The 26859-nt window shown below is 42.6% G+C and overlaps 1 protein-coding gene across 1 annotated transcript in view; it reads left to right on the top strand.

The window, feature by feature from the left end:
- Positions 1-26859, top strand: part of LOC120515754 (copine-4) — a 466133-nt gene that overhangs the window by 400086 nt on the left and 39188 nt on the right. The window contains exon 11 of the mRNA XM_039737037.1: positions 21572-21705. Coding sequence (XP_039592971.1) covers positions 21572-21705 — 134 coding nt within the window. The remainder of the gene's footprint in view (positions 1-21571; positions 21706-26859) is intronic.

Below are 26859 nucleotides of genomic sequence, written 5' to 3'. Positions count from 1 at the left end.
ACCAAACCAGGATTTGACATGTCTGGTTTTTAATATTTAATTGTTTGTGTATTTGTTAGTGTTTTTTGGTATGTTGTTTTATATTATATTATATTATATTATATTATATTATATTATATTATATTATATTATATTATATTAAACCAGTAATGGCGCACTGCTATAATGATAATATGCAATGAGTACACTTGACTTGAGTATTCCTAGTTCTCCTCCTCTTTCTCTGTCTCTGTTTTTCATTCGTTTGCTCAGAGGTTGATGTGCTTGCTGTTTCCTGAGCAGCTCTTCATTTCTCTACCCTAGCAGCCCGCTTCTTCTCTTCTTCCGTCGGCGTCCTTTCACCTTAAAACCGATTAAGCCAGTTGTTTGTGTTGCAATTACTTAGTATGTTTTCTTTAATTTTTCCTTTAAGCTGGTACTTAAGTCTTCAATTTGCCTCAAGAATGATTTAAGATATGAGGAGGTAGGGGAAATGATGGCAAAGGTGGTAAGAAATGAGAACAGCGCCAGTATGCAAGCGTCGCTCGGCCGCCCTGCTGGCCGCTCCCGAGAGTTGATTCGACAAGAAAATAAGATAAAAAAGGAATAACCTTGGAGGTCAATCGTCACCCCAAAAAGTTGATAGTAGACGTCACGTAGTATATGTGTACCAAATTTCAGGTCAATAGTTCAAATGGTTTGTGAGCTACAGGTGATTTAAATTCCTGGACAGACAAACGGACAGCCACGGCAGCGTATTATATATAAAGATTATATTATCCATCCATTATCCAACCCGCTATATCCTAACTACAGGGTCACGGGGGTCTGCTGGAGCCAATCCCAGCCAACACAGGGCGCAAGGCAGAAAACAAACTCCGGGCAGGGCGCCAGCCCACCACATGACACCCACACACACACCAGGCACACACCCGGGACAATTTAGGATCGCCAATGCACTTAACCTGCATGCCTTTGGACTGTGGGAGGAAACCCACGCAGACACAGGGAGAACATGCAAACTCCACACAGGAAGGACCTGGGAAGTGCTACCACTGAGATTATATTATATTATATTATATTATATTATATTATATTATATTATATTATATTATATTATATTATATTATATTATCCATCCATCCATCCATTTTCTAACCCACTGAATCCGAATACAGGGTCACGGGGGGCTGCCGGAGCCAATCCCAGCCAACACAGGGCACAAGGCAGGAACCAATCCTGGGCAGGGTGCCAACCCACCGCAGATATTATATTATATTATATTATATTATATTATATTATATTATATTATATTATATTATATTATATTATATTATATATTATGGATATAGCGGGTTGGATAATGGATGGATGGATATACAGGGTGGTTCAGATCTAATTATGCAGATCCAGATCGTCTGGATGACTTTGATTTATGCGGGGACAATTCCAGTTCAGCGCGAAGACGATTCTTCATGTCATCAATTCACACACTTTTCGATGGTCTGGGATTTTTCGGGTGATTTCCTATGTAATAAACTTAATAAGTTATAGTGTAATGAAAATTGCATAATTAGATCTGGACCACCCTATATTTTACTAGCCGTGCCCCGCGACTCTGCCCACGTATTCGTGAAACAGGACAGTGAGGAGGTTTCCAGCCGGCTCCCCACTCCTGACATCACGCCTCCCCCTCCCCTCGGCCCTCAGTTTCTGTCTCAGATTAGCGCGAATATATGACTGTGTAGAAAAGCCTGCGTTAAACGTGAAAAGCAGACAGACAGACAGACAGACACAGATGTTGGATTCTTAGCACAATGAGAGAAGTCGCAAATTCAACTAGAATGTTCACGCAAATTATAGAAAAAGCCTGATCTAAATACGATCTAAGTAGTAATTCTCTCGTGAAAAGCAGACAGACAGGCAGACAGGCAGACAGACAGATGGATTTTTTTTTTTATATAGAGATTATATGTATTATCATGTAATTATATGAATTGGTTTTCCCAAATGTTGCAGTTATCCCAGCTGGGTGTTGTATCTGTTACATAAACCTAACTTGAATATGATTGATTATTAAATAATATTAATAAAACCTGAATAATTTATTAGGAGAATGATTATTAAAACTGGTTTGTATTAGAAATGAATCACTGAGTGATTTCTGCTTTATATTCTGCTCAAAAAATGAAAGGACCGCTTAATCATCCCAGTCTAACAGCAAGTCAATGAAGCTTCAGGGTTATCAGTCTCTCCAGTTAGGAACAACAAGTGATTGTGAATCAGCGTCACCTACTTTGGTGCAAATGAAAGTGACAACAGGTGACCAGGAGAGGACACAGTAAGACCCCCCCATAAAAAAAAGGCAATGGTGGCCACAGACAGTTGCTCTCTCTTTATCCTTCCTGACTGATTCTTCTCTAGTTTTGTGTTTTGCTCGTGTCCTTGTCATTGCTGGTAGCCAGAGTTGATTCAGGGTCCACAGGTAGTCCTGCTCCTCCAGGATGGCACATTCATATGTGCCATCACAAGAAGGTTTGCTGTGTCTGCCAGCACAGTCTTGAGAGCATGGAGGAGAAACCAGGAGATGGGCCTTTGCTTGAAAAGAGTTGGGAGACATGTGGGCCAGTCAGTAGCATCAATGCCTTCGTCATCCAGGAACTGCCCACACACTCTGGCCACACCAGGTGGAACCAAAAGACCCATTGCACCAGCGTCAGGTCTGACAATGACACTGCGGATTTCATCCCAGTGCCTAACAGCAGTCAGGGCACTGTCACCTAGCACATGGAGGTCTGTGTGATCCTCCAAGTTAAGCCTCCCCAGACCATCACTAACACACTGTCAGACTGGTCCTGCTGGATGATGTTGATGTTAACGTTCACCACGGCGTCTCCAGACTCTTTCATGTCTGTCACATGTGCTCAGTGTGGAGTTGCTGTTACCGGTGAAGAGGATGGGACACCAATGGCAAAGCTGCCAATTGAGGTATTTTCTGGTGTTGGGCCCACTAGAGGACATCGGGCCCTCATGCCACCCTCATGGAGTCTGTTTGTGACAGTTTGAAGCTTAATTGACTCGATGTTAGACTTTGATGATTAAGTGTTCCTATAATCTGTATAGAAAATATAAATATGCTTAAAAGATAAATCGCAATTAATATGCAGTTAAATTTGAATACAAATTTTAATCACGTGATTAATCAAAATAATTTTTTTTTTTGATGGAACAGTGTCCCTAATATTTATACAGTTCATACCAACTTCACTGTTAAACAAAAATGAAGTTGTATTAAACAAACTCAATGGCCACTTCTTAAGGACGCAAAACAATTAGATTTCAGCGACATTCTTGTGTGTAAAGAGTACAATACGGATCGTGCTGCAGATGCAAAGTTTTTACAGAAGTCTGCAGGAACACTAAACGATAAAGCACAGAGTGAATGCCAAAGCCACAACGACTCTGACGTTTTCTTCTGAGTTGTCTGATCCAATGTTTTTTGGGGCAGATCTCAATTCTAAGGGAAGGCAAAGCCATTTGGGCCAAATAAAAACTGATGAATTATGTTAGAAAATAATTGGCTGCAAAATGAATAGAAACCTGTAGAGAACACTAAGGGTTAAACACCAGGAAAAGTTGGCACAGAAGAGAGTATCTTTTGTACACTGCTTTTATTTTTTATTAACAGTACTCTGTTATACAAATTAGTTATGTTTTATTAGTCTTTTCTTCTATGTGTCTTAGTCTCTGTAGATTGAACCACTTGGGGCGGGGCCCCCTGAAGCTCCACCGTGTTATTGAAAAGGCAGCAGTGCCTGTGATGTCTGCTTCAGCATTGATGTTCTTGGTGAATTCTGATTTATTATGTTGGTTGCCTTTCAGAATTTTCAGATTTGGATCCATTTTCCTTCTGGTTTGGTTGGAGTATTGGATTGCAGACTGGTGTTGTGTGATTTTTAGAAGACAGCCCTTGTAGACGTTCCCTCTTTGATTCGTTTGCCGTTTTCTTGTTTTTGAAAATATTTTTATAAATACAGTGGATTCAGAAAGGTTTCCAACCCCTTCACTTTCTGCAAACCTTTTTTTCTTCTTCTTCTTCTTCTTCTTCTTCTTTCGGCTTCTCCCGTTAGGGGTTGCCACAGCTGATCATCTTCTTCCATATCTTTCTGTCCTCATCATCTTGTTCTGTCACACCCACCTGGATGTCCTCTCTCATCACATCCATAAACCTTCTCTGAGGCCTTCCTCTTCTCCTCTTCCCTGGCAGCTCTATCCTTAGCATCCTTCTCCCAGTATACCCAGTATCTCCTCTACACATGTCCAAACCAACGCCATCTCACCTCTCTTTGTCTCCCAACCGTCCAACTTGAGCTGACCATCTAATGTCCACATTTCTAATCCTGTCCATCCTCGTCACACCCAATGCAAATCTTTAACTCTGCCACCTCCAGCTTTGTCTCCTGTGCCACCGTCTCCAGCCCATAGAATATAGCTGGTCTCACTACCGTCCTGTAGACCTTCCCTTTCACTCTTGCTGATACCTGTCTGTCACAAATCACTCCTGACACTCTTCTCCACCTCTCTTCCACACTCCCCATTACTCTATACTGTTGATCCCAAGTATTTAAACTCCTTCACCTTCACCAACTCCACTCCCTCATCCTCACCATTCCACTGACCTCCCTCTCATTCACACACATGTATTCTATCTTGGTGGTCCTACAACAACAACAACAACATTTATTTATATAGCACATTTTCATACAAAAAATGTAGCTCAAAGTGCTTTACAAAATGAAGAATAGAAAAATAGAAGACACAATAAAAAATAAAAATAAGTCAACATTAATTAACACAGAATAAGAGTAAGGTCCGATGGCCAGGGTGGACAGAAAAAAGCAAAAAAAAAAAAAGCTCCAGACCGCTGGAGAAAAAAAATAAAATCTGCAGGGATTCCAGACCATGAGACCACCCAGTCCCCTCTGGGCATTCTACCTAACATAAATGAAAGAGTCCTCTTTGTATTTAGGGTTCTCATGGAAGGATTTGATGATGATGGTCACGTAGACTTCTGACTTTCAGTCCATCATTTTTGGAGCATCATGATGCTCTGAGTAGGTGGTGGTGGCGCCTTCATTCCTTTCATTCCTCTCCTCTCATATCTCCACCTCTTCATACTTGATCCCAAGTATTTAAACTCATCCACCTTCGCCAGCTCCACTCCCTCATCCTCGCCATTCCACTGACCTCCATCTCATTCACACACATGTATTCTGTCTTGGTGATCCTACTGACCTTCATTCCTCTCCTCTCATATCTCCATCTCTCCAGGGTCTCCTCAACCTGTTCCCTACTCTCGCTACAGATCACAATGTCATCAGCAAACATCACAGTCCACGGGGACTCTTGTCTAATCTCATCTGTCAGCTTGTCTATCACCATTGAAAATAAGATAAGGACTCCGAGCCGATCCCTGATGTAATCCCACCTCCATCACTCCTACCACAGACCTCACCACGGTCACACTCTTCCTTTGTACATATCCTGTACCACTCTTACATACTTCTCTGCCACTCCCGACTTCCTCATACATTACCACAGCTCCTCTCGAGGCACTCTATCACAGGCTTTCTCCAGGTCCACAAAGACGCAATGCAAATCCTTCTGGCCTTCTGCAAACCTTATTGTCTTGTAGATTTAATTCGAAATGCTCAATTTTGCCATTTTTGCCCATCAGTCTGCACTCAATAACCCATAATGACAAAGTGAACGCATGTTTTCAGAAAATGCAAATTTATTTAAAATCAAACCCTAAAATCTTTCCCTCGTAGACGTCATCAGACCCTTTCCTAATTGTGCTCAGGTTCATTCCTGTTTGCTTTATTTCTCCTTGAGATGTTTCTAGAACTTGATTGGAGCCCAACTGTGGTAAACTGAATTGATTGGATATCATCTATAGACAGGCGGACATGTTTCTATGTATTGAAAGTCCCACAATTCACATTGCATTTCAGGACAAAAACCCTAAGACACAAAGTCCGAAAAACTCTCTGTAGACCTGCACAATAAAATTATGAGGAATAGATCTGGGCAAGGAGAGCCAACCGTTTCTAAATCTTTGAGTGTTCCCTGGAACAGAGTGGATAACAGATTGTAAAATTGAAGGTTTGGATCTATCATGTCTCTTCCTAGAGTTGGCCATCCAGCCAAACTGAGTAACCAGGCAAGAAGGGCCTTATTCAGGACCCATTAAATGCTTGCTAAAGGACTCTTTAAAGGACTGTGAGAAACCAGATTTCCTGGTCTGGTGACATCAAGATCAGTGTCATGTCTGGAGGAAACCCTTTGCTCTGACCATTGAGATTTGTCTAAGGTGCCCACCATTCTGTTTTTCATCGTTGAGATGTTTCTACACCTTGCTTGGATGTCAATTCATTTGACCGGTCTGATTAGGGAAGGCACACACACCTGTGTATAGAACGTCCAAACGTGAGCAAAAACCCAACCATGAGGCTGAAGGAGTCACCTGCAGGGCTTACAGACAGCTGAGGCACAGATCTGGGGAAGCCTACAAAAAGCATCTACAGCATTGAAGACTCCCAAGAGCACAGTGGTGCCCATAATTACTTAAATGGAAAACTTTTGGAATGTAGATGTTTCCAGGAAATGACAAAATAAATGTTGGGGCGCTGACCCGGCCATCCGCGTTGACTTCAAATAATAATAAAGAAAACAAACACACAATGTCGTCAAAATAACAACAAATGATAGCCTCCTTCAAAACTGGGGCTATTAGATAAGAGAGGAGCCTCCTTATAGTCAGTCATGCTTTTTTGACCAGAGGACCTGAAGGGGTAGAATCACTTGACCTTACTAGGCAGTTTCTCGGTACTGTGGAGGGAAAAGGAAGTCAATGTGGTTAGCAGCAGCACCCCCTCTCAGCCCAAGGTGGAACTACATACCTGGGGGAACTCGGAGGGTGACCTTCTGATGCATATTGTGAAACTTCTGAACTCTTTTGAGACCCTCCCCAATGGGACGACACGCAGAAGCGCGACTGTTGCATCTACTGAGGGTTGCTTGTCCATCGCCAAAGGCAACCCGCAGATTCACATCACCACAGAAACAACTATGAGCTGACAGCTGCCACGCGCAAAGTGCCCGTTGCCCATTGGTTGATGCGGGGAACATTATAACTTGCCCTCTGACCTGGCCCCCCTGACCCTGCCTGTTTGCTGTGTCTGTGTATAGCAGAATGGTTAACCCCGCTACAATAAATAACCGTGCTGTTCCTGTTTCAAATCGACAAAAGCTGATTTCGCTAACGTACTGCAGCTCAGCCTCGTCTTTGGGGTGCAAAACAGAGACTCACACGTCACAATATGAATGACAAGAACAACCACGACTCTTCCTAGAGATAATCGCCAGGCCAAACTGAGTAATCCAAGGAGAAGGGCCGGGTAAGTAAGCAAGGACCTGGTGATCACTCTGGCTGAGCTCCAGAGAACCTTGGTGGAGATGGGAGAAACTTCCTCAAGTACAACCACCACTAATCAGGAACGCATGAAAATCCGAGTTTGCAAAAAAGACACCTAAAGGATTCTCAGACTAAGCGTCACGTCTGGAAGCGCAGCCGGGCACAGCTCATCACCTGTGCAATACCATTAAAATGGTGGCAGCCATCAGGGACATCACTAGCTTCGGCATTTATTAAGGGCATCGGCCTCCCTTGTGATATTATTGTCCACATATTGATCTGGTAAAATTTTACACCGGATGCCTCTCCTGACGTAACCCTCCCCATTTATCCGGGATTGGAACCGTCACAAAGAAACACACTGGTTTGTGCATCCCCTGTGGCTGAGCCCTTTCTTATTTGCATTGATGATGGATGGGTTGACAGATTGGTTGATGACATTGTGATCTGTGGTGAGAGTAGGGAGCAGGTTGAGAAGACCCTAGAGAGGTGGAGGTCTGCTCTAGAGAGGAGAGGAATGAAGGTCAGTAGGACCACCATGACAGAATGCATGTGTTTGAATGAGAGAGACGTCAGTGGAATGGTGAGGATGAGGGAGTAGAGTTAGCAAAGGTGGAGGAGTTTAAATACTTGAAAGTAACGGGGATTGTGAAAGAGATGTGAAGAAGAGAGTGTAGGTAGGGTGGAGTGGGTGGAGTGATTTGTGACAGACGGGTATCAGCAAGAGTGAAAGGGAAGGTCTACAAGATGGTAGTGAGACCAGCTATGTTATATGGGCTGGAGACAGTGGCACAGGAGACACAGCTGGAGGTGGCAGAGTTAAAGATGCTAAGATTTGCATTGAAATGTGACGAGGATGGACAGGATTAGAAATGAGGACATTAGAGGGTCAGCTCAGGTTGGGAGACAAAGTCAGACAGGTGAGATGGCGTTGCTTTTGACATGTGCAGAGGAGAGATGCTGAGTATATTGGGAAAAGGATGTTAAGGATGGAGCTACCAAGTGAGAAGAAAAAGAGGAAGACCTAAGAGAAGGCCTTCACTGGCTATCTGTGTCTTGCAGGATTGAATATGAAATTCTGTTAATAACCTACAAAGCTTTAAATGGCCTTGCACCAGACTACATCAGTGACCTTCTAAATCACTAGGCTATTGTTCGCCTACTAAGGTCCTCAGGGTGGAGTGGGTGGAGAAGAGTGTCAGGAGTGATTTGTGACAGACGGGTATCAGCAAGAAAGAAAGGGAAGGTCTACAGGACGGTAGTGAGACCAGCTATGTTATATGGGCTGGAGACGGTGGCACAGGAGACAGAGCTGGAGGTGGCAGAGTTAAAGATGCTAAGATGTGCATTGGGTGTGAAGAGGATGGACAGGATTAGAAATGAGGACATTAGAGGGTCAGCTCGGTTTAGTGGCAAAGTCAGAGAGGCAAGATTTGGACATGTGCAGAGGAGAGATGCTGGGTGTACTGAGAGAAGGGTGATAAGGATAGAGCTGCCAAGCAAGAGGAGAAGAGGAAGGACTAAGAGAAGGTTTATGGATATGGTGAGAGAGGACATGCAGGTGATGGGTGTGACAGAACAAGATGACGAGGACAGGAAGATATGGAAGAAGATGATCTGCTGTGGTAACCCCTAACGGGAGCAGTTGAAAGAAGAAGAAGGCCTCCACCGTGATAAAGCGAATGGAATTTTCACATGGCTGAGAAGAGGAAAGGTCCACCTGATGTTTTTGCAAGGTTGAGGAGTGGAGGGGACCCACTTGGATTTTTTGCACTGTTGACAGAACTGAAACACTGAAACAAAAGCAACAAGGGCTGGGCCTACAAACATTGGAAGTCTAGAAGCCTCAGCGTATTGGACAGGTTAGGCGGTACCGCTCACCATCTCAGAGACAGGAAGGTGGACTTCAGGTGTACAAAATATAAGACACAAAATAATTAATGGCATAAGTACTCGCACTCGTCAAATCAAGACAGAGGACCTCAGGACAATGCAAAGACATGACAGGAGTGGCAGAGGAGCAACTATGGGAATATCCTTGGGAAGTCTGGACTTGAACCCAACTGAACTGATGGCCTCAACCCAATCTGATGGAGCTGGAAACGGACAGAAAAATCCGGACATCCAGGTGTGTAAAGCTTATCAAGTCAGACCCAAGAAGACTACAGGCTGGACTGTCTGCCAAAAAAGGGGCTTCAATGCATTACTGAGTATAGGGTCCGAACACTCGTGTCAATGAGGGAGTTCAGCTTTTTTAGATTTCAATAAATTTGTACAAATTTCTAAAATCCCGTTTTCACTTTGTTATTCTCTGGGTCCGAGTAAAGTGACGTTAAATGATTTTAGCACAAGGGTACAACATAAGAAAATGTGTAAAACGTGAAAGGGATTTTCTGACTGTAGTGTACATTTTGGCCATTTTCTTTGCAGGTGATGTTGACCTGTAGGAGGCGCTCTGTCAAAACTCGAAGACAAAGAGCGTTAACGCTAACTAGATGACAGCGGCGTGGCAGGACATTCACTTTTCAATATGTTACAAAAGAAGAAGAAAAAAATGAGCTGTTTCAGATGTACTAAATCTGACAGTAAATCCCAACTGACGGTGAATCCAGCAAGTTTTCTTGGCTGACAGAGCAGCTTACAGAGATGGGGATGGGGTGGTGGAGGTGGGCTTCATGACAGTATTGTAGCATAAATAATGGGGGAAGAAAAGCAGCCGCTCAGTCAGAAATAAAAATATAAAAACAATTACCTCTAATGAGACCTGGCACCAACCTGGTGTCACTCTCGCACCCCTCAGGTGTCTGTCGGCTCCACTTTCACGTCTGTCCAAAGATGCAGAGCAACAACAACATCTATTTCTAGAGCACATTTTCATACAAATGATGAAGAAAGAGAAAAAAGACAAAATAAATAAGAATTAAAATTAGGGAGCACTAATTAACATAGAATAAGAGTAAGGTCCGATGGCCAGGGAGGACAGAAAAAAAAAAAATCCAGATGGCTGGAGAGAAAAAAAAATCTGCAGGGGGTCCGAGGCCACGAGACCACCTGACCAGCCCCCTCTAGGCATTCTAACTCACGTAAATGACCTCAATCAGTCCTCATGGTATTCAGGGTTCACATGGAAGAACTTGATGATGACGGTCACGGGCACTTCTGGCCTTTAATCCGTCAATGGAGGGACATCACGGTGGTGGTGGGGGCAAAGATCGGCACACCACAGAAAACCAGAAAAAGAACAGAAGAGAAAGTAGGGGTTAGTATGGATTGTGGAGCCACCAGGAATGATAGATATTTAATTTAATATACAGAGCATCAGGATTAAACTAAGACTTTGAAGGCATTCTTAACAACACACGTAGTCGGCAGGATTCAAACCTGCGTGGGAGGACCCCAATGGACTAAGATGAAGCTGTGAGAAAGCCATGTTACAATAATGGGTTTTCATCAGTGTTTTAAAGTGCTCCACCATATCAGCCTGGCGACTTTCTATCAGTAAACTCGTATTCCAGAAGTGGGGTGCATAACAGCAGAAGGCCGCCCGCCTCACCACTTCTTTCAAGTTTAGCTCTTGGAATGATAAGCAGACCCTCATTTGAAGATCTAAGGTTACGATTTGGAGTGTAAGGTGACAGACATTCCGAAATATAAGATGGAGCTGATGATTGGGAGCTTTGTAAACCATCAGCAATATTTTAAAGTCAATTCTAAATGGCACCGGTAACCAGTGTAGTGACGCTAAGACTGGTGTGATGTGTTTGTATTTTCTTTTCCTTGTTAAGATTCTCTCAGCTCCATTCTGCATAACTGCAACTGATTGATGTCTTTTTTGGGTGGTCCTAAGAGGAGTGCGTTACAGTAATCTAGTCGACTGAAAACAAAAGCGGGAACTCATTTCTCAGCATCTTGCAACAATATAAGTTTTGTTATATTTCTTAAGCGAAAAAATGCAGTCTTAGTAATCTGATTAATAAGTGATTTCAAATTCAGGTCTGAGTCAATAGTTACCCCTAAATTCTTTACCTCCATCTTGACTTTTAATCCTAATGCATCAAGTTTATTTCTAAAACCCTCATTATATCCATTTTTTGCCAATCACTAAGATTTCTGTTTTCTCCTTATTTAGTTTGAGAAAATTGCTACTCATCCATTCAGAAACACAAGTAAGACATTGGAGTCAGTGAATCAAGAGAGTCGGGATCATCAGGTGCTGCTGATACATACAGTTGTGTGTCGTCAGCATAGCTGTGGTAGCTCACGTTATGCCCCGTTTGCACCCACCTGGATGATGTGACGGCATCCATTTTTTTGCGCCAGTACGCTCACCACACAGAAGCTGTTAGGTGGTGAAGGATCGAGAGAGAGAGCCAATCAGAGACAGGGGATGATTAGGGTGGCCGGAATAACCAGGCAGTGGTGGGCAACTTATCGAGGACATCGGGGTACACCCTACTCTTTTCAAAAGGTGCCCAGGGCACTTTTATGACTATATAAGATGGAGCAGATTATTGAAGGCTTTGTAAACCATCAGCGGTATTTTAAAGTCAATTCGAAATGACACAGGTAACCAGTGAAGTGACAGACAACTGAGTTGCTGCCACACACTGTGATCCACGGAGCAATGCATGGAAGGCTTCCAGGGAAGCCTTTATTCCCTGGAAGGGATCCTTAATTTCAAAAGTACAACACACAAGGCCTATAAAAAGTCGAGATCCCTTTGGAAGCCCCCACATTTACTTGTTATGATAACATTGGATCCCGAGGGGCTTTAATTTGGCTTTTTTGACCAACAGAGAACGACTCCGTAATGTCAAATGAGCACAGCTCTCTGCAAGGTGGTCTTATTCTGATGAGGTTCTTTGCACCCGCATCACCCTTTGCTTCCTGTATCTGAGCCAGTTCTGCACCCACCTACACACCACACTCTGAACTGCCACTTCTTTTAGTTTGATGCCCACCCTCTCATGTGGCACCTCATCAAATGCTTTCTGTTAAAAGTCTGTCTAAATCAGGACCCCCCTCTTCTGACCCCGTGCTGACTGTTTAGTTAAACTCCTGTACTTGCCAGGTGCTGCTCAATTATTTCCTTAATAATTATTTTCATTAATGATCCTGTGATACACATTAAGCTTATTGGCCTCAAGTTTCTTGGACCTGTCTGGTCACCCTTTTTATCCATCCATCCATTATCCAACCTGCTATATCCCAACCACTGGGTCACGTTGGTCTGCTGGAGCCAATCCCAGCCAACACAGGGCGCAAGGCAGGAAGCAAACCCCAGGCAGGGCGCCAGCCCACTGCAGGGTGCACACACACACACACCAGGGACAATTTAGGATCACCAATGCACCTAACCTGCATGTCTTTGGATTGTGGGAGGAAACCCACACAGACATGGGGGGAACATGCAAACTCCACACAGGGATGACTCGGGAAGCGAACCTGGGTCCCCTAACTGCGAGGCAGCAGCGCTACCACTGCACCACCGTGCTGCCCTTTCCACAATTTATACTTATTTAATACAAATGAAAGTATTGAGTGGTGTACAAAATAACAGTTTTCAATTTTGACCTTCATTGAAATATTTGGTTGTATTGAAAAGTTTTTAATTCTGATGCTTTAATCAGTTGTAATACAGACAGTTCAACAAAAGGATAACAAGAAAAACAAAAGAATATTTTATTTAAAGTCAACATTTAGTTTTTAAACATTTGATTGTTGTTTTTTTTTTTAGTCTGATCCCATTTTTTTATAAAATTGAAAACCGTTTATGGTCTTAACCTTTAAAATTGTAAATGAAGTCCACGTGCCTATCCTTCTCCATAAAGATCTCCGTCAATTTCTTGTAAAAGTCCTCCTTATTTTCCTTTAGTTTTCAAAATCTCACTCTTCCATTCTGGCAGGCAGTCAGAATTAAAAATTAAAAAATAACGGACCGCTGCAGTGCCCTTAACTTTCTGAAGTCGCTAACTTATTGGCGCAGCAGCAGCAACAACGAACACCTGTTGGGCTCACATGCGCCCTCTTCAGGATGGCACAGTACTGTCTGCATCGTCTTGTTCCTTTTAACTGCGGTGTTTTATGTCCGATCAGCAAGACTAAATATGTCACACACGTTCATTAAAGATATTAGTTATACTGTGGAAAGTCAGGGTGTATAATAAACATGTCTGCAAACATGATGTTGGCGACATACAGAGAGATAGCAACTGGCACGCGCCAATCGTGCGCCTCAACCCCGTCAGTGAGTGAGGAGAGTGCAGTCCGCTCGCTGCCGCTCCTCGCGTTTCTCTCCTGTATGTGAAGGGGTAATGCGCAAATTCAGCTTTTTTTTTCTATAAAAATCATATTGGAATCATACAGAAAACAAATTTACAGCACAGACCAGTGGACACGTTTCTTTATATATAATACGCTACCGTGGCTGTCCGTTTGTCTGTCCAGGATTTTAAATCACCTGCAGCTCACAAACCGTTTGAACTATTGACTTCAAATGTGGTACTCATATACTACTTGACGTCTACTGTCGGCTTTCGGGGTGATGATTGACCGCCAAGGTTATTCCTCTTTTTATTTTTATTTTATTGTGGTATCAACTGTCAGCAGCGGCCAGCAAGGGCGGTCGTGTGGCACATGTGTACGGGCGCCGTTCTCATTCCCTACCACCTTCGCCGTCTCTTCCCCTACCTCTTCATATCTTAAATCATTCTTGAGGCAGATTGAAGACTTAAGTGCCAGTCAAGTGGAAAATTCAAGAAAACGTACTTAGTAATTGCAACACAAACTCGGACTTAATCAGTTTTAATGCGAAAAGACGCCGATGACAGAAGAGAAGCAGCGGGCCGCTAGGGTGGAGAAAAGAAGATCTGCTCAGGAAACAGGAAACGCATCAACCTCTGAGCAAACGAATGATAAACAGAGACAGAGAAAGAAAGAAGAGGAAAACTAGGAATGCTCAAGTCAAGTGAATAACGTGCAGTGCGCCGTTACTGGTATTTTAAATTGAATGTTATCATTATTAGTTTTTTTTTTTACTTTGATGACCCTCACCTGCCTCCCTAACCACAAGGCTATGTTGGAAATGTGTCATTTGTAACCTTCTTGCGAGCGACTCTTAAAGGGCAAGGACCACCAGTAAAAAAAAAATCACGGCACAGTGGCGCAGTGGTAGCGCTGCTGCCTCGCAGTTAGGAGACCTCGGTTCTCTTCCCAGGCCCTCCCTGCGTGGAGTTTGCATGTTCTCCCCGTGTCTGCTCTGGTTTCCTCCCACAGTCCAAAGACACGCAGGTTAGGTGCATTGGCAGTCCTAAATTGTCCCTGGTGTGTGTGTGTGTACCCTGCGGTGGGCTGGCGCCCTCCCTGGGGTTTGTTTCCTGCCTTGCGCCCTCTGTTGACTGGGATTGTCTCCAGCAGACCCCCGTGACCCTGTAGTTAGGATATAGTGGGTTGGATGATCATAATCTTGATCAGCGACTTTGAAATTGCGTAAAACGACACTCCACTTGCCTGTATTACCGATCTCCATTTTATTTTTATTTATTTTTTTGGAAGTTTTGTGAAAAAGAGTAACTTTGACCCCTCATATCTCATTAGGGGGTGAACTCCTGGGGTCAGCTGATCAAGTCCCTCTGATCATTTCAGATGAAGACACCGATGGGTTTATTCTTTAGCGTAAGGGTGTCATTTCCTGCACAACATGTGGTCCAAAGATGGCCTTAAAAGTGAAGATTTTTCAGGTCTAGAGGACCACATATTGGGGAGAACACTCAAAAAATCGACATTTTGCATAACTAGATATCAGGAAAAGTCCAATGGTAAAACAAATGTGGAAGTTAATCACGTACAGGTGAGAGATAGATTGATAACCTTATTTGTCCCAAGGGAAGAACTTAGCTTTTTACAGAAGCCAAATAAATAAATACATCAACATCAAAACAAATACACACAAAAATGACAAAGAAAGAAAACCTCGGACTTAACCCGTTGGAAGTACTTCCAGGTCAACCAGAAGTCCCGGAAAGTGGGGACTGTGAATCACAGCATCTTCCCCTGGCACCCCCCATGGAACCTAACAGGGCTGTTCCATTGGACTACAAATCCCAGCATGCCCTGCGGCTGTCTGTGTGGGAATCCCAACTCAGGGCTACTGCCATCTGATGTGTTGGATGAGAAAACGTACTCAGCTGCCCCACCCAGTCCTTCCATTGCACTGGCATCTTTGCTGGTTAAGGCTCCTTGTTCAATTCCGATTGGGATGCCAGTCCACATGTGCCATCCATGACAGAAGTGACATTATGTGGGGCGCTGGACTACCCATAAATCGAAACGAAAGGACAGTTAAGTTTAACAAAAGGAAGGACTGTAGCTACTGTCTAAAGCACAAAAATCTAATGGCTAAAAACACACAACAATGCAGAGACTTCTTTGTAAATCCTCAGTCGCTTCTCCAACACGCTGATCAGGAGCAGGTGGACTCATTAGTCCCGTCTCAGGGTCTTAATTAACCATATAGAAAAAAAAGATAAATCTGTCAACACGCCGAGTAGCGAAGCGCCTCTCCCAACGTCGACAGCTTTGCCTTTTCTGGTTCACCAGCTATGCAGTTTGTCTATTTTTATTTTAATTGCTTGCCCATTCATTAATTTTTATAGGATTAAACAAGGCCAGACGCCCACACAACAAATTAAAGAACATTGTTGGTAAAAGTTGATATGACTGATGATTAAGAAGTTATTCATTTTTCTACTAATCATTGCATATTAACTCAAGAAATGCCAGTAACTCCTATGGGTTATGAAAGTGAAAGGAAATAAAAAACGAGCATCAGTGAGTGACAACAATTACTACTAGGAAATAAAATCTTCTGTGATGTCAGCCCTGTCTGTTAAACTATGGGCCAGGTAGTGGCTTCTTTATCGAGGAGACATATTGGGTGGCACAGAAACACTGCAAAGCTCTGACAATGCTCTAAAATGGCAGACACACCTAAGGAATCCTGATTAATTATTTGTTTACCAGCCCGTCTCAGTAATCAACACGGACCTCGGAGTTAACGTTTGCAGTGCACCATGCAATGTCTATGTGTCTCTTATATGCTATTTGGTATGGGATTCATAAAGGCAGTGTTAATGTTAGTGATGTGCCATCTGTTGAAATTACAAATGCAGTGCATTTTATTACTAAAATGTTTGTGATGCGTCATCTGTTGGAATTACAATTGCAATGCATTTTATTACTAAAAATGTTTGAGATACACCATCTGTTGGAATGAAAAATGCAAGCATATGTCCCTGTTATATGCCATTTGGTATGTGATTCATAAAAGCAGTATTAATGTTTGTCATGCACCATCTGCTGTAAAGACCAATGCAATGTATTTTATTACTAAAAAGTATTTGTGATGTGTCATCTGTTGGAATGACAAAGGCAATGCATTTTATTACTGAAAATGTTTGAGATGTGCCATCTTTTGGAATGACAGCGACATAGCAACCGGACTGGCACACAGAAGCTTAATCCATTACACAGGAAGCAGAGGGTGATGGTTGTCTGAACTGGGTGATGTTAGGTGGGCAGTGCTGGGGTTGCTGCTATTTTTAATTTATTTTTTTAGATAGGAATATAAATAACAAGCTGGTGAAGTTTGCAGATGATACCAAGATAGATGGATTAGCAGATAATCTGGCATCCATCCATCCACCCATTTTCAAACCCGCTGAATCCGAATACAGGGTCACAGGGGTCTGCTGGAGCCAATCCCAGCCAACACAGGGCACAAGGCAGGAACCAATCCTGGGCAGGGTGCCAACCCACCGCAGTTTTATTATTCTTATTATTATTATTATTATTATTATTATTATTATTATTATTATTATTATTATTATTATTATTATTATTAACCATATGCATACAGTGGATGCAGAAAAGTGTTCGAACCCCTGCACTTTCTGCACCTTTTATTGTGTTACAGATTTAATTTCTGCTCATCAGTCTACAACTGATAACCCATAATGACAAAGGGAAAACATGTTTACAGAAAAGTTTGCAAGCTTATTGAATCCACCATGAATATGTTTGTGTATATACAGTATATATACTGCTCAAAAAAATTAACGGAAGACTTTTGAATCTGAGTATTGCATAAAGTCAGTGACACTTGTGGGCTGTTGATCTGCTCAGTTAAGAGGCAGAGGGGCTTGTTCATCAGTTTAATGAGATGAACAATAGGGGCACTTGAGGGGCGACAATGAGATGACCCCTAAACAGGAGTGAATGGTTTAACAGGTCCCACCGGTATCTGCTCCTTTGGGCAATGAGGAACAGGATGAGCACTGCCAGGGCCAACAAAATGACCTCCAGCTGGCAGGCCGGCCACTGGTGGGAATGTCTCTGACCAAACAATCAGAAACAGACTCCATGAGGGTGGCCTGAGGGCCTGATGTCCTCTAGTTTAGCATGCACACGTACCGGTCCCGGTACATAACGACGATTTTACAACGTCACAATCATCTCACAGCCATGTCTACATGCCCCTCTGTCATGCACCTCGACATACTACACATCAAATGAAAATTCAGAGTCTCGTCTTTCCGATGATATAAACCATTTTGACACACAACAACCACAGCACTGACACTAAATCCTTTTTTACAGAGAAGTAAATACTTTTAAGAGTTGACTTTTCCTACCTTTGACTACCTTTGAAGGCTCTCTGCAAGTCAAACATCAATATTTCCGAGCAATATTGATCTCATTCTGTCCGTAAGGCTCCAGGGAATATAATCCAGTAAAACGATTAGGTCCAAAACACACGATAGATCCTCAAAGGGACAAAAACTCCAGAAAACGTTTCTTAACTTGAGACTAGCTCCGACATTTTTTTTCATTTCTATTGATCATATCAGACGTAATTTGTTTCTGTCGGCAATAACCATGCTAAAGCATGTTACACGGAAGTGTTAGCTTCTGATTGACACCTAAGTTGGCCAATTACGATGGGTCGGGGGGTGACTGGCACCTCGTATAGCCAACGAGTGTCACAGACAGCTGAACGATGATGCACAACTCCAAACCCTGGTAGAATCTACCAGTTTGATTGGACGCTGTGAGTGACACTCCAAACTTACAGCCAATGAGCAGCCGAGCATTTCGATATGTAACTTGCCATACCAACTTGTAAACAAAACCGATTGGAGCTGCGTGAAGGTGGCATTTGTGCCAGTCTGCAGACTTGGTGCGTGGTTGTTTATTGTGATTTCACCGAGTTTTTTTTGCATTTTAAACATGAATAAACGTACAGATAAACGTAAATACACTCTCGATTAAATAATAGATGCATGTACACGGCGTGACAGTGATCGATCGGACCAGGTGACATGGCAGAGAGCGACATGTGACACGCCCTTGTGCTTTCTGCCAGCTAACGATTGCTACAATCAGTGGCACGTGGAAAAATGCTGAGCTGTGTTGTAACAGTTTGTAACAAAATGTATATAGTTTGTGTGCATTTTATTAAAAAAAAAGTAAAAAATAATATATATATATATATTTTTAGCCCATAAGACTTGTTTTGACTATTTTTATATTGAAATGTGTATTTTTGATTGTTTTTATTATGGAATATGAATTTCCATAACTAATAGAGTGACACTGTGTGTAGATATAGATTCCTTTAGGTGTAATCTTTCAGTAGAGCCCTCATTGATATCTGTGGGTTGAAGCATTCAAAGTTATTACACTTTTAACATACGGTCCAAAATGTGGATAATGGTCCCTCTAAAAAGCCCCTGGGCATGCCCACATAAAAACTGGTGTACAAATGTCATTTTTACAGGTATTCTTTTCAAATTTGAAATGTGAGTAGTCAACAAGTTATTCTGTTGGTACATAATGTGTTTCTGTCCCCACCTACCTACTGCAGCTTTATTTTCCTTTATTTTCACAAAAAAACTTAGGCGAGAACAAAAAATTCATTTTTTGTGAGTTCTAATGTGCATAACTTTTGATCAGTCACACCTACAGTGATTCTGACTACTAAGGGTGAAACTAGAGAATGTTACCTTTACAAAGAGACCAGACATGTGTTTATACTCCAGATAGTTCAATAACAGCAATGATTCTAATTTGGAGAGGTCGAATTACAAGCGATTTAGCAAAAGTGACCCCGCTTGATAAGGGGCTAGGTATATACTGTACATATATAACATAATATAATCTCTACTAATAAAAGGCAAAGCCCTCACTGACTGACTCATCACTAATTTTCCAACTTCCCGTGTATGTAGAAGGTTGACATTTGGCAGGCTCATTCCTGACAGGTTACTTACAAACGTTAAGCAGGTTTAATTTTGAAATTCTACGTGTAACGCTCATAACTGAATCCTACTTATGTACATATATACGGCCATAGCCTGCAGCTCGGTCGCCGTATGTGAGGCGGAGTCGCATCCCCCATCGCCACGCCTCCCACGTAATTGAGTGCCTGCCCATATAAGGCCGTCCATCACCAGAAATCCAATAGACACGCTGCCGCTACGAGGCGTTTGTCATCCCTAAGACGAATACGATATTCGCGAGATACAAGTTTAGTGAGAAGACGCAAGGTATAAACAAGACTTTTGATCACTTTGTAATGGAGTTAAAATTGCTGGTGAAGGACTGTGCTTATGCAAACGAAGATGAGATGGTCAGGGATAGACTAGTGTTTGGCACAAACTCAGCGAAAGTGCGAGAGAAACTTTTAAGTGCCAGGTCTGAGCTAACATTAAATAAAGCCGTGGACATCCCAACATCGCGCGAGATAGCACAAGCACAGGTGAGAACCTTCGATGCTTGTACTCCGAGCGGCTCAAGTGAACTGACTGTGAACGCAGTACTCAGACAACAAGCAAGAACTCCAAAGAGTGCTGAACAAAAAATGCATTACACAATTGAGAAGGCAGCAAAAGAATATGAAGCGAGTGACGCATACAAGCGTATTCATAAGTGCAGCGACTGCGGAAACAAAGCACACGGTGGAAAAAGTCAAAGTCCAGCTAAACGAAGACAGTGTAAAAAAAAACCTGTGCATGCAGTGTGTGATGTCTCAGATAAAGAGGAAGACGAGCTGATTATTGATGCAGTAGGAGAGGAACAACCCTCTGAATCTGAACAAGCCTTTGAGGACATATCAATAGGAAAGTAAGGTGTAAAGCTTAAGTTTAAATTATGTTCATAGACGCGCTGCCACTAAATATTCGCAGGCAAATCCACAACTCAATACCGGGAATGTCTGTTAAACATCTTAGATTCACGAGTACCGATTTGGGTAGTGAACACTTTGATGAATGAAACCTGTTATCTTTACAACGGTTGACAAACACGGAATGTAACTTGAACACAACACGTCCTACAAATACGAACCTGATTGAAAGAAATAATGAGAATCAAATCCTTGATGACAGCAACACTCAGTAACACTCACAAAACAAATACTGTATATTGACAGTCATGTTACGTTATTATTAAAATGTTTCCTTTTCTTTATCATAACTTCTTTAACACACTACTTCTCCACTGTGAAGCGCGGGTATTCTGCTAGTGTATGTATATATATTATAAAGTAAGACAGGACATAATAAAGATTTGGTGAAAACCCCTTTAAATAAGTGCAGAAAAATGGCAAATTGGTCTGAAATCAAATGTCACTCACTGTTGGTCAGCAAAAAGCAACACTCAGTTACGGGTTCAAGAGTGAATGGCTGCTTCTGGCCATTGATTGGCCTTATCATGTTGTGAGGGTCCTGAGGGGATGGGAAGGACTTTGTGTGATGTACGTAATCCGACACTTTGTGTTCATTGTGTTTTTGCCACGGTTGTGTTTTTTTCCCAATAAAGCCAACATTTTAGTGGAGTTTTGATTTCCGTGGTGTCGTTTTAGGTTAAATGTTACCGTGTGTATTCTGTGTAGACGGAGTATCTTAGTGATTTGTGAATAGTTGGATGTGACTAATAAGATTTGATTTGATTTGCCATGTAGTCCGTGCATGTTCTGCAACAATGACATGCTGTGATATTTAATGGGACGTGGGTTCTTGAAGAGGCTCAAGGTTTTCGTGTTTTGCTTTCCTTCAGGTAGCTATCGATTTTACAGCATCCAACGGTGACCCTCGAAACAGCTGCTCATTGCACTACATTCATCCGTACCAGCCTAATGAATACCTGAAAGCACTGGTGGCTGTCGGTGAGATATGCCAGGATTATGACAGGCAAGTCGGAATTTTATTTTGTTATTATAATATTTACTGTTTGATTATTTGTTTCAGTTTGCCTGTGTTTGAGTAACCCTGTGTTACCTTGCAATTTCTTACTATCAGGCCTTTAACCTCCTCTCGTCCCCAAGCGTGACTCAGGCTTGGACGTCAACGTAATTACGGTTCTTCACGATGTGCCATGCTCCTCTTAGCGTGTTAAGCTGGATTAGGTCTCGGGAGAGTATTCTGCTGTCATCTAGTGGATGAAATAACATCATGCTGCAAAAAAATCATCAATATTTCTATGCTTTTTGCCGCTCCACCCCACTCATCAATATTCATGAGTGCCCTCAAAGTTTACTAAAAGCAGTAGGTTCAAATTGAGTCCTGCAGCAGATGCATTGTGCTAATAAAGTCAAAACTATCACTGGAATCTGCCTTGAGCTTTGTGTATAAGGATGAGCTGTTGTGGACACAATTTATTATGTGTCTGTGACACGTAAGGTGAACGACCAATCATAGGCAACAATACATCAATAGAATGGACTGAAGCTCCGCTATCCAATGGTAACGAGGCGTTCACAGTATGTGCCTCAACGTAGGTGGGATATTTAATAAAATCAAATTCACTCAGCTGTGACTCACTGCTCGCCTCGGCATGTAACGGCACAAATCGCATATTGATCACAGATGACTTGAACTCTCGTGTATGTAAAAATGGTGCTTTTGATTGACTTGTGGGTTTATGACAACCTGCACAAACAACTTTGAAATACGGTGGTGTCCCTCCTGCAGCACTGTACCCTCAGACAGCGCCACACCTCCACTATCACTGCACGTTTGGAGGCCTAATCACAACGTGCTTCCCAGTGTCTTCTGTAATTCCAAAATCTTTAGCATGTCCCAAAAATCCCAGTAAGGCATTTTATTACTGCAGATGTTTCTGATGTGTTATCTAATGGAATGACAAATGCAATGCATTTTATCACCACAAATGTTTGTGATGCATCATCTGTTGGAATGACAAATACAATGCACTTGATTACTACAAATGGTTCTGATGCGCCATCTGTTGGAATGACAGATGCAATGCATTTTATTGTTACAAATGTTTATGATGCATCATCTGTTGGAATGAAATATGCAATGCATTTTATTACTACACATGTTTATGATGCACCATCTGTTGGGATGAAGTATGCAATGCATTTTATTATTACAAATGTTTGTGATGCACCATCTGTTGGAATAACAAAGGCAGTGCCTTTTTGAACTACACATGTTTATGATGCACCATCTGTTGGGATGAAATATGCAATGCATTTTATTGCTACAAATGTTTGTGATGCATCATCTGTTGGAATGACAAGCGCAATGTATTTTATTACTACAAAGTTTTATGAAGTGTCATCTGTTGGTATGAAAAATGGAATGCATTTTATTAGTATAAATGGTTACGTAGCACCATCTGTTAGAATGACAATTGTCATTCATTTTATTGCTATGAATGTTTATGATGCGCCATCTGTTGGAATGACAAATGCAATGAATTTTATTACTGTAAATGTTAACGAAGCGTCTTCTGTTGGAACGACAGAGACCAAGCAACCAAATGTACATGCAGATACAGTATGTAGACACATAGGCACTTATCCTTTTATTAAGTTGGATTTGAAATAATGAGTCAGTCAGTCATTATCCAACCTCCTATATCCTAACTACAGGGTCATGGGGGTCTGCTGGAGCCAATCCCAGCCAGCACAGGGTGCAAGGCAGGAACAAATCTTGGGCAGGGTGCCAGCCCACCACAGGACACACACACACACACACACCAAGCACAGACTAGAGACATTTTAGGATCGCCGATGCACCAAACCTGCATGTCTTTGGACTGTGGGAGGAAACCCACGCAGACACGTGGAGAACATGCAAACTCCACACAGGGAGGACCCGGGAAGTGAACCTGGGTCTCTTTACTGTAGCGCTACCCACTGTGCCACCATGCTGCCTGATGTTAAATAATATTTGTTTTAATTTGAGGCCACCATATAATCCAAAAGAGTTAATACTATCAGTAGTGTAAAATGAAGAGGGACAGACATAACAACTACTGCAGAGTTTTAAAGGTGTTCCCTCAGGCCTCTTTTCTTATAATGTAAGGTAGGGTACCACTAAAAGATGCACAGCCAGTCTGTCTAAACAAAGAAAAGAAAAGACGTCCTAAGGTTATTTAATTTCCCCCCTAATTTTACATTCATTGTATGCAGAAATCTATTCAAAAGTCCTTGACTTTGGCATCACCTTAATGAAGCAGCGTTCCTGATCGAACACTAAATTGCAGCTTTGTTAGTCAACTTGAATCCAATATCCTGGCCAAGTGTGTGACACGAAGTTAATTGTCAGTGGCGCTTGAAGATATCAGACTTTGCCCTGAGACTTTCTCATTTATTTATTTATTTTTAATTAATTTGCTTCATTTTATTCCTTCAGTTCTCTTCAGCTGAATGTCGGCTCAAGCATTGCATGAATCTGATGGCACAATGTATCATCTGAACGATTCATTGACTTGATATGAATATGTCACTTCTCGTGTGTGACAGATGGCAGCCAGGATAAACCCCTGTACTCTTACCTGGTGGGGAGGCCAGCGTAATGGATGGATTGGAGTTCCCCCGACACACTGGATGGCAGCATACCTGTGCCAGTATGCCCATTTCTGTACCTGCAAGGCATGTTGGGAATTGTGGCTCTGTGGGGCAGTCCTGCTGGGGGTGCTGCTGAGGAGCTCTGTTCCTACTTTCGGGGGCTTTCATCTGACCTGGGAGTACTTCCACCTTGGGTCCGGCATTAAAGGAGTCAGAGTAGGTGGATGAGACCGACCGCATGAGAGTTGTAGAAGAAGAAACTTATTGCCTGTTGTGCAGTTTAAAAGGAAGGAAACTGAAACCCCGTGGAAGTATTACCTGACATAAACGCCTTTTATTTGAACCCAGGACTGTGTCTGGGGGTTTAGGGTGCTGCAATGCCCCCTACAGGCTACAATTGGCCCTTCACTTTCTGCACACTTTACTGCGGTGTAGATTTAATTTTAAATGAATAACTTTGGGCCAATTTTGTCCATCAATCGACTCTTAATAGCCCACAATGACAAAATGATGACATGTCTCCAGAAAGGTTTGCCAATTTAATAAAAATCAAAAACTGAAAGCTCTCATTCCTAGCAGTATTCAGATCCTTTGCTGTGGTGCCTCCTCTTTGCTTTAAAGCATAAATTTGGCATTTTCAAGTCAAAGCTATTTCTTCACAATCACAGAATAAATGCTGTAAGACATGGCCGGGGTGCCCATAAGGTGGGTGGATTGGAGATGGCAGCTTCTTTAGAACATTAGAACAATCTGGATGAGAACAGGTCATTCAGCCCAGTAAAGCTCACCAGTCCCTGTCCACTTAATTCTTCTAAAAAACATCAAGTCGAGTTTTGAAGGTCCCTAAAGTCTTACTGTCTACCACACTTATTCCATTGTACCTGAGCTTCTGTATTTGCTAAAGTTTGTGTGAAATTTCCCCTTCACAAGTTTCCGGCTGTGTCCCCGTGTTTTTGATTACCTCATTTTAAAGTCACCATCTTGATCCACTGGGCTGATTCCCTTCATAATTTTAAACACGTCACTCAGGTCTCCTCTTCCTCTCCTGTAAAGGCTCAGCTCTTTTATCTTTCCTCATAACTCATCCACTGTAGCCCTGAATCAGCCTAGTCGCTCTTCTCTGGACCTTCTCTTGTGCTGCTAAGTCTGGAGGGCCCATAACTGCACCCAGAACTCTAGATGAGACCTCACCAGTGTGTTATAAAGCAGAACCTCCTGTGACGTGACTTCCACACATCAAGGCGCTATATAACCTGACATTCTATGAGCCTTCTTAATGGCTTCTGAACACTTTCGGGAAGTCGATCGTGTCAAGTCCACTATGACTCCTAAATCCTACTCCTAAGGTGGAGTTTCAATTTTCAGACCTCCAATTGTCTGATGCAAGCGTTAGGCTCAGCTCTTTTAATTTTTCTTCATAACTCATCCCCTGTAGCACTGAATCAGCCCAGTTGCTCTTCTTTGCACTTTTTGTAGAGCTGCTATGTCTGGTGGGCCCAAAACTGCACCCAGGACTCTGGTTGAGGCCTCACCAGTGTGTTATAAAGCTTGAACGTCATCTCCTGTGACTTGTACTCCACACATCAAGGCGCCATATAACCTGACATTCAGTTAGCCTTCTTAATTTCTTCTGAACACAATAGTGTCAAGTCTACTATGACTCCTTAAGTCCTTCTCTTAAGGTGGACTTTCAAATTTCACACCTCCAATTGTGAAATAAAACCTAACAAGACCTCAACCTGATGCAAGCATTAAGCTCAGCTCTTGTAATCTTTCCTCATAACTCTTCCCCTGTAGCCCTGAATCAGCCGAGTCGCTCATCTCTGGACTTTTTCTCGTGCTGCTATGTCTTTATGGAGACCAAAATTGTACACAGGACTCCAGATGAGGTCTCTCTAGTGTGTTATAAAAGAGGAGCAGAACCTCCTTGGACTTGTACTCCATTTCTTCAATATAAATGCTGTGGAAAGCCAGCTCTCGGACACAGACAGACAGACAGACACCAGAATGTCCAAAACACACTCCTTTATTTTATATAAGCACCACTATGCCTTATTCTCCAACAGTCTCTTTCTCTTTTCTCTTTCTCTATGACCTCCACTCCCCTCCTCACAGGCACCGTCTCCTTCCTCCCAAATCCGGCTCCTCTACTGGAGGGAGGTGGCCACTTTAATAATAACCCGGATGGGCTCCAGGTGCTCCGAGTGCCCCTGGGATTTCTTCTGGCAGCAGTTCCTGGTACCATCTAGGGTTCCATTCCTGGTGGGGGCTACATCCTCCCATAGGGATGAGCTTCCCAGCTCCATTCCAGTGGCCCCCAAGCAGACCCAGGCGGCTGCCCTATCATGGCCCAGGAGAGGTATCGTCCCTCTCGTGGACCATCCAGGCATCCTAGCTGGTTAGGGTCCCTGGCCATCTGGCACAATGCTTATTCTAAAATGTCACTGATGAGATCCTGCCAGGTTTTTAAAAATGTTCTGCGCTGATCCTCTAAGTGAGAATTTGATTTTTTTTCCAATTTCAA

This window comes from Polypterus senegalus, chromosome 15, assembly GCF_016835505.1.
Source record: "Polypterus senegalus isolate Bchr_013 chromosome 15, ASM1683550v1, whole genome shotgun sequence".
Taxonomy (NCBI): Eukaryota; Metazoa; Chordata; class Cladistia; order Polypteriformes; family Polypteridae; genus Polypterus; species Polypterus senegalus.
The sequence above is the reverse complement of the archived record's forward strand: the minus strand, read 5'-3'. Positions and strand labels throughout refer to the sequence as shown.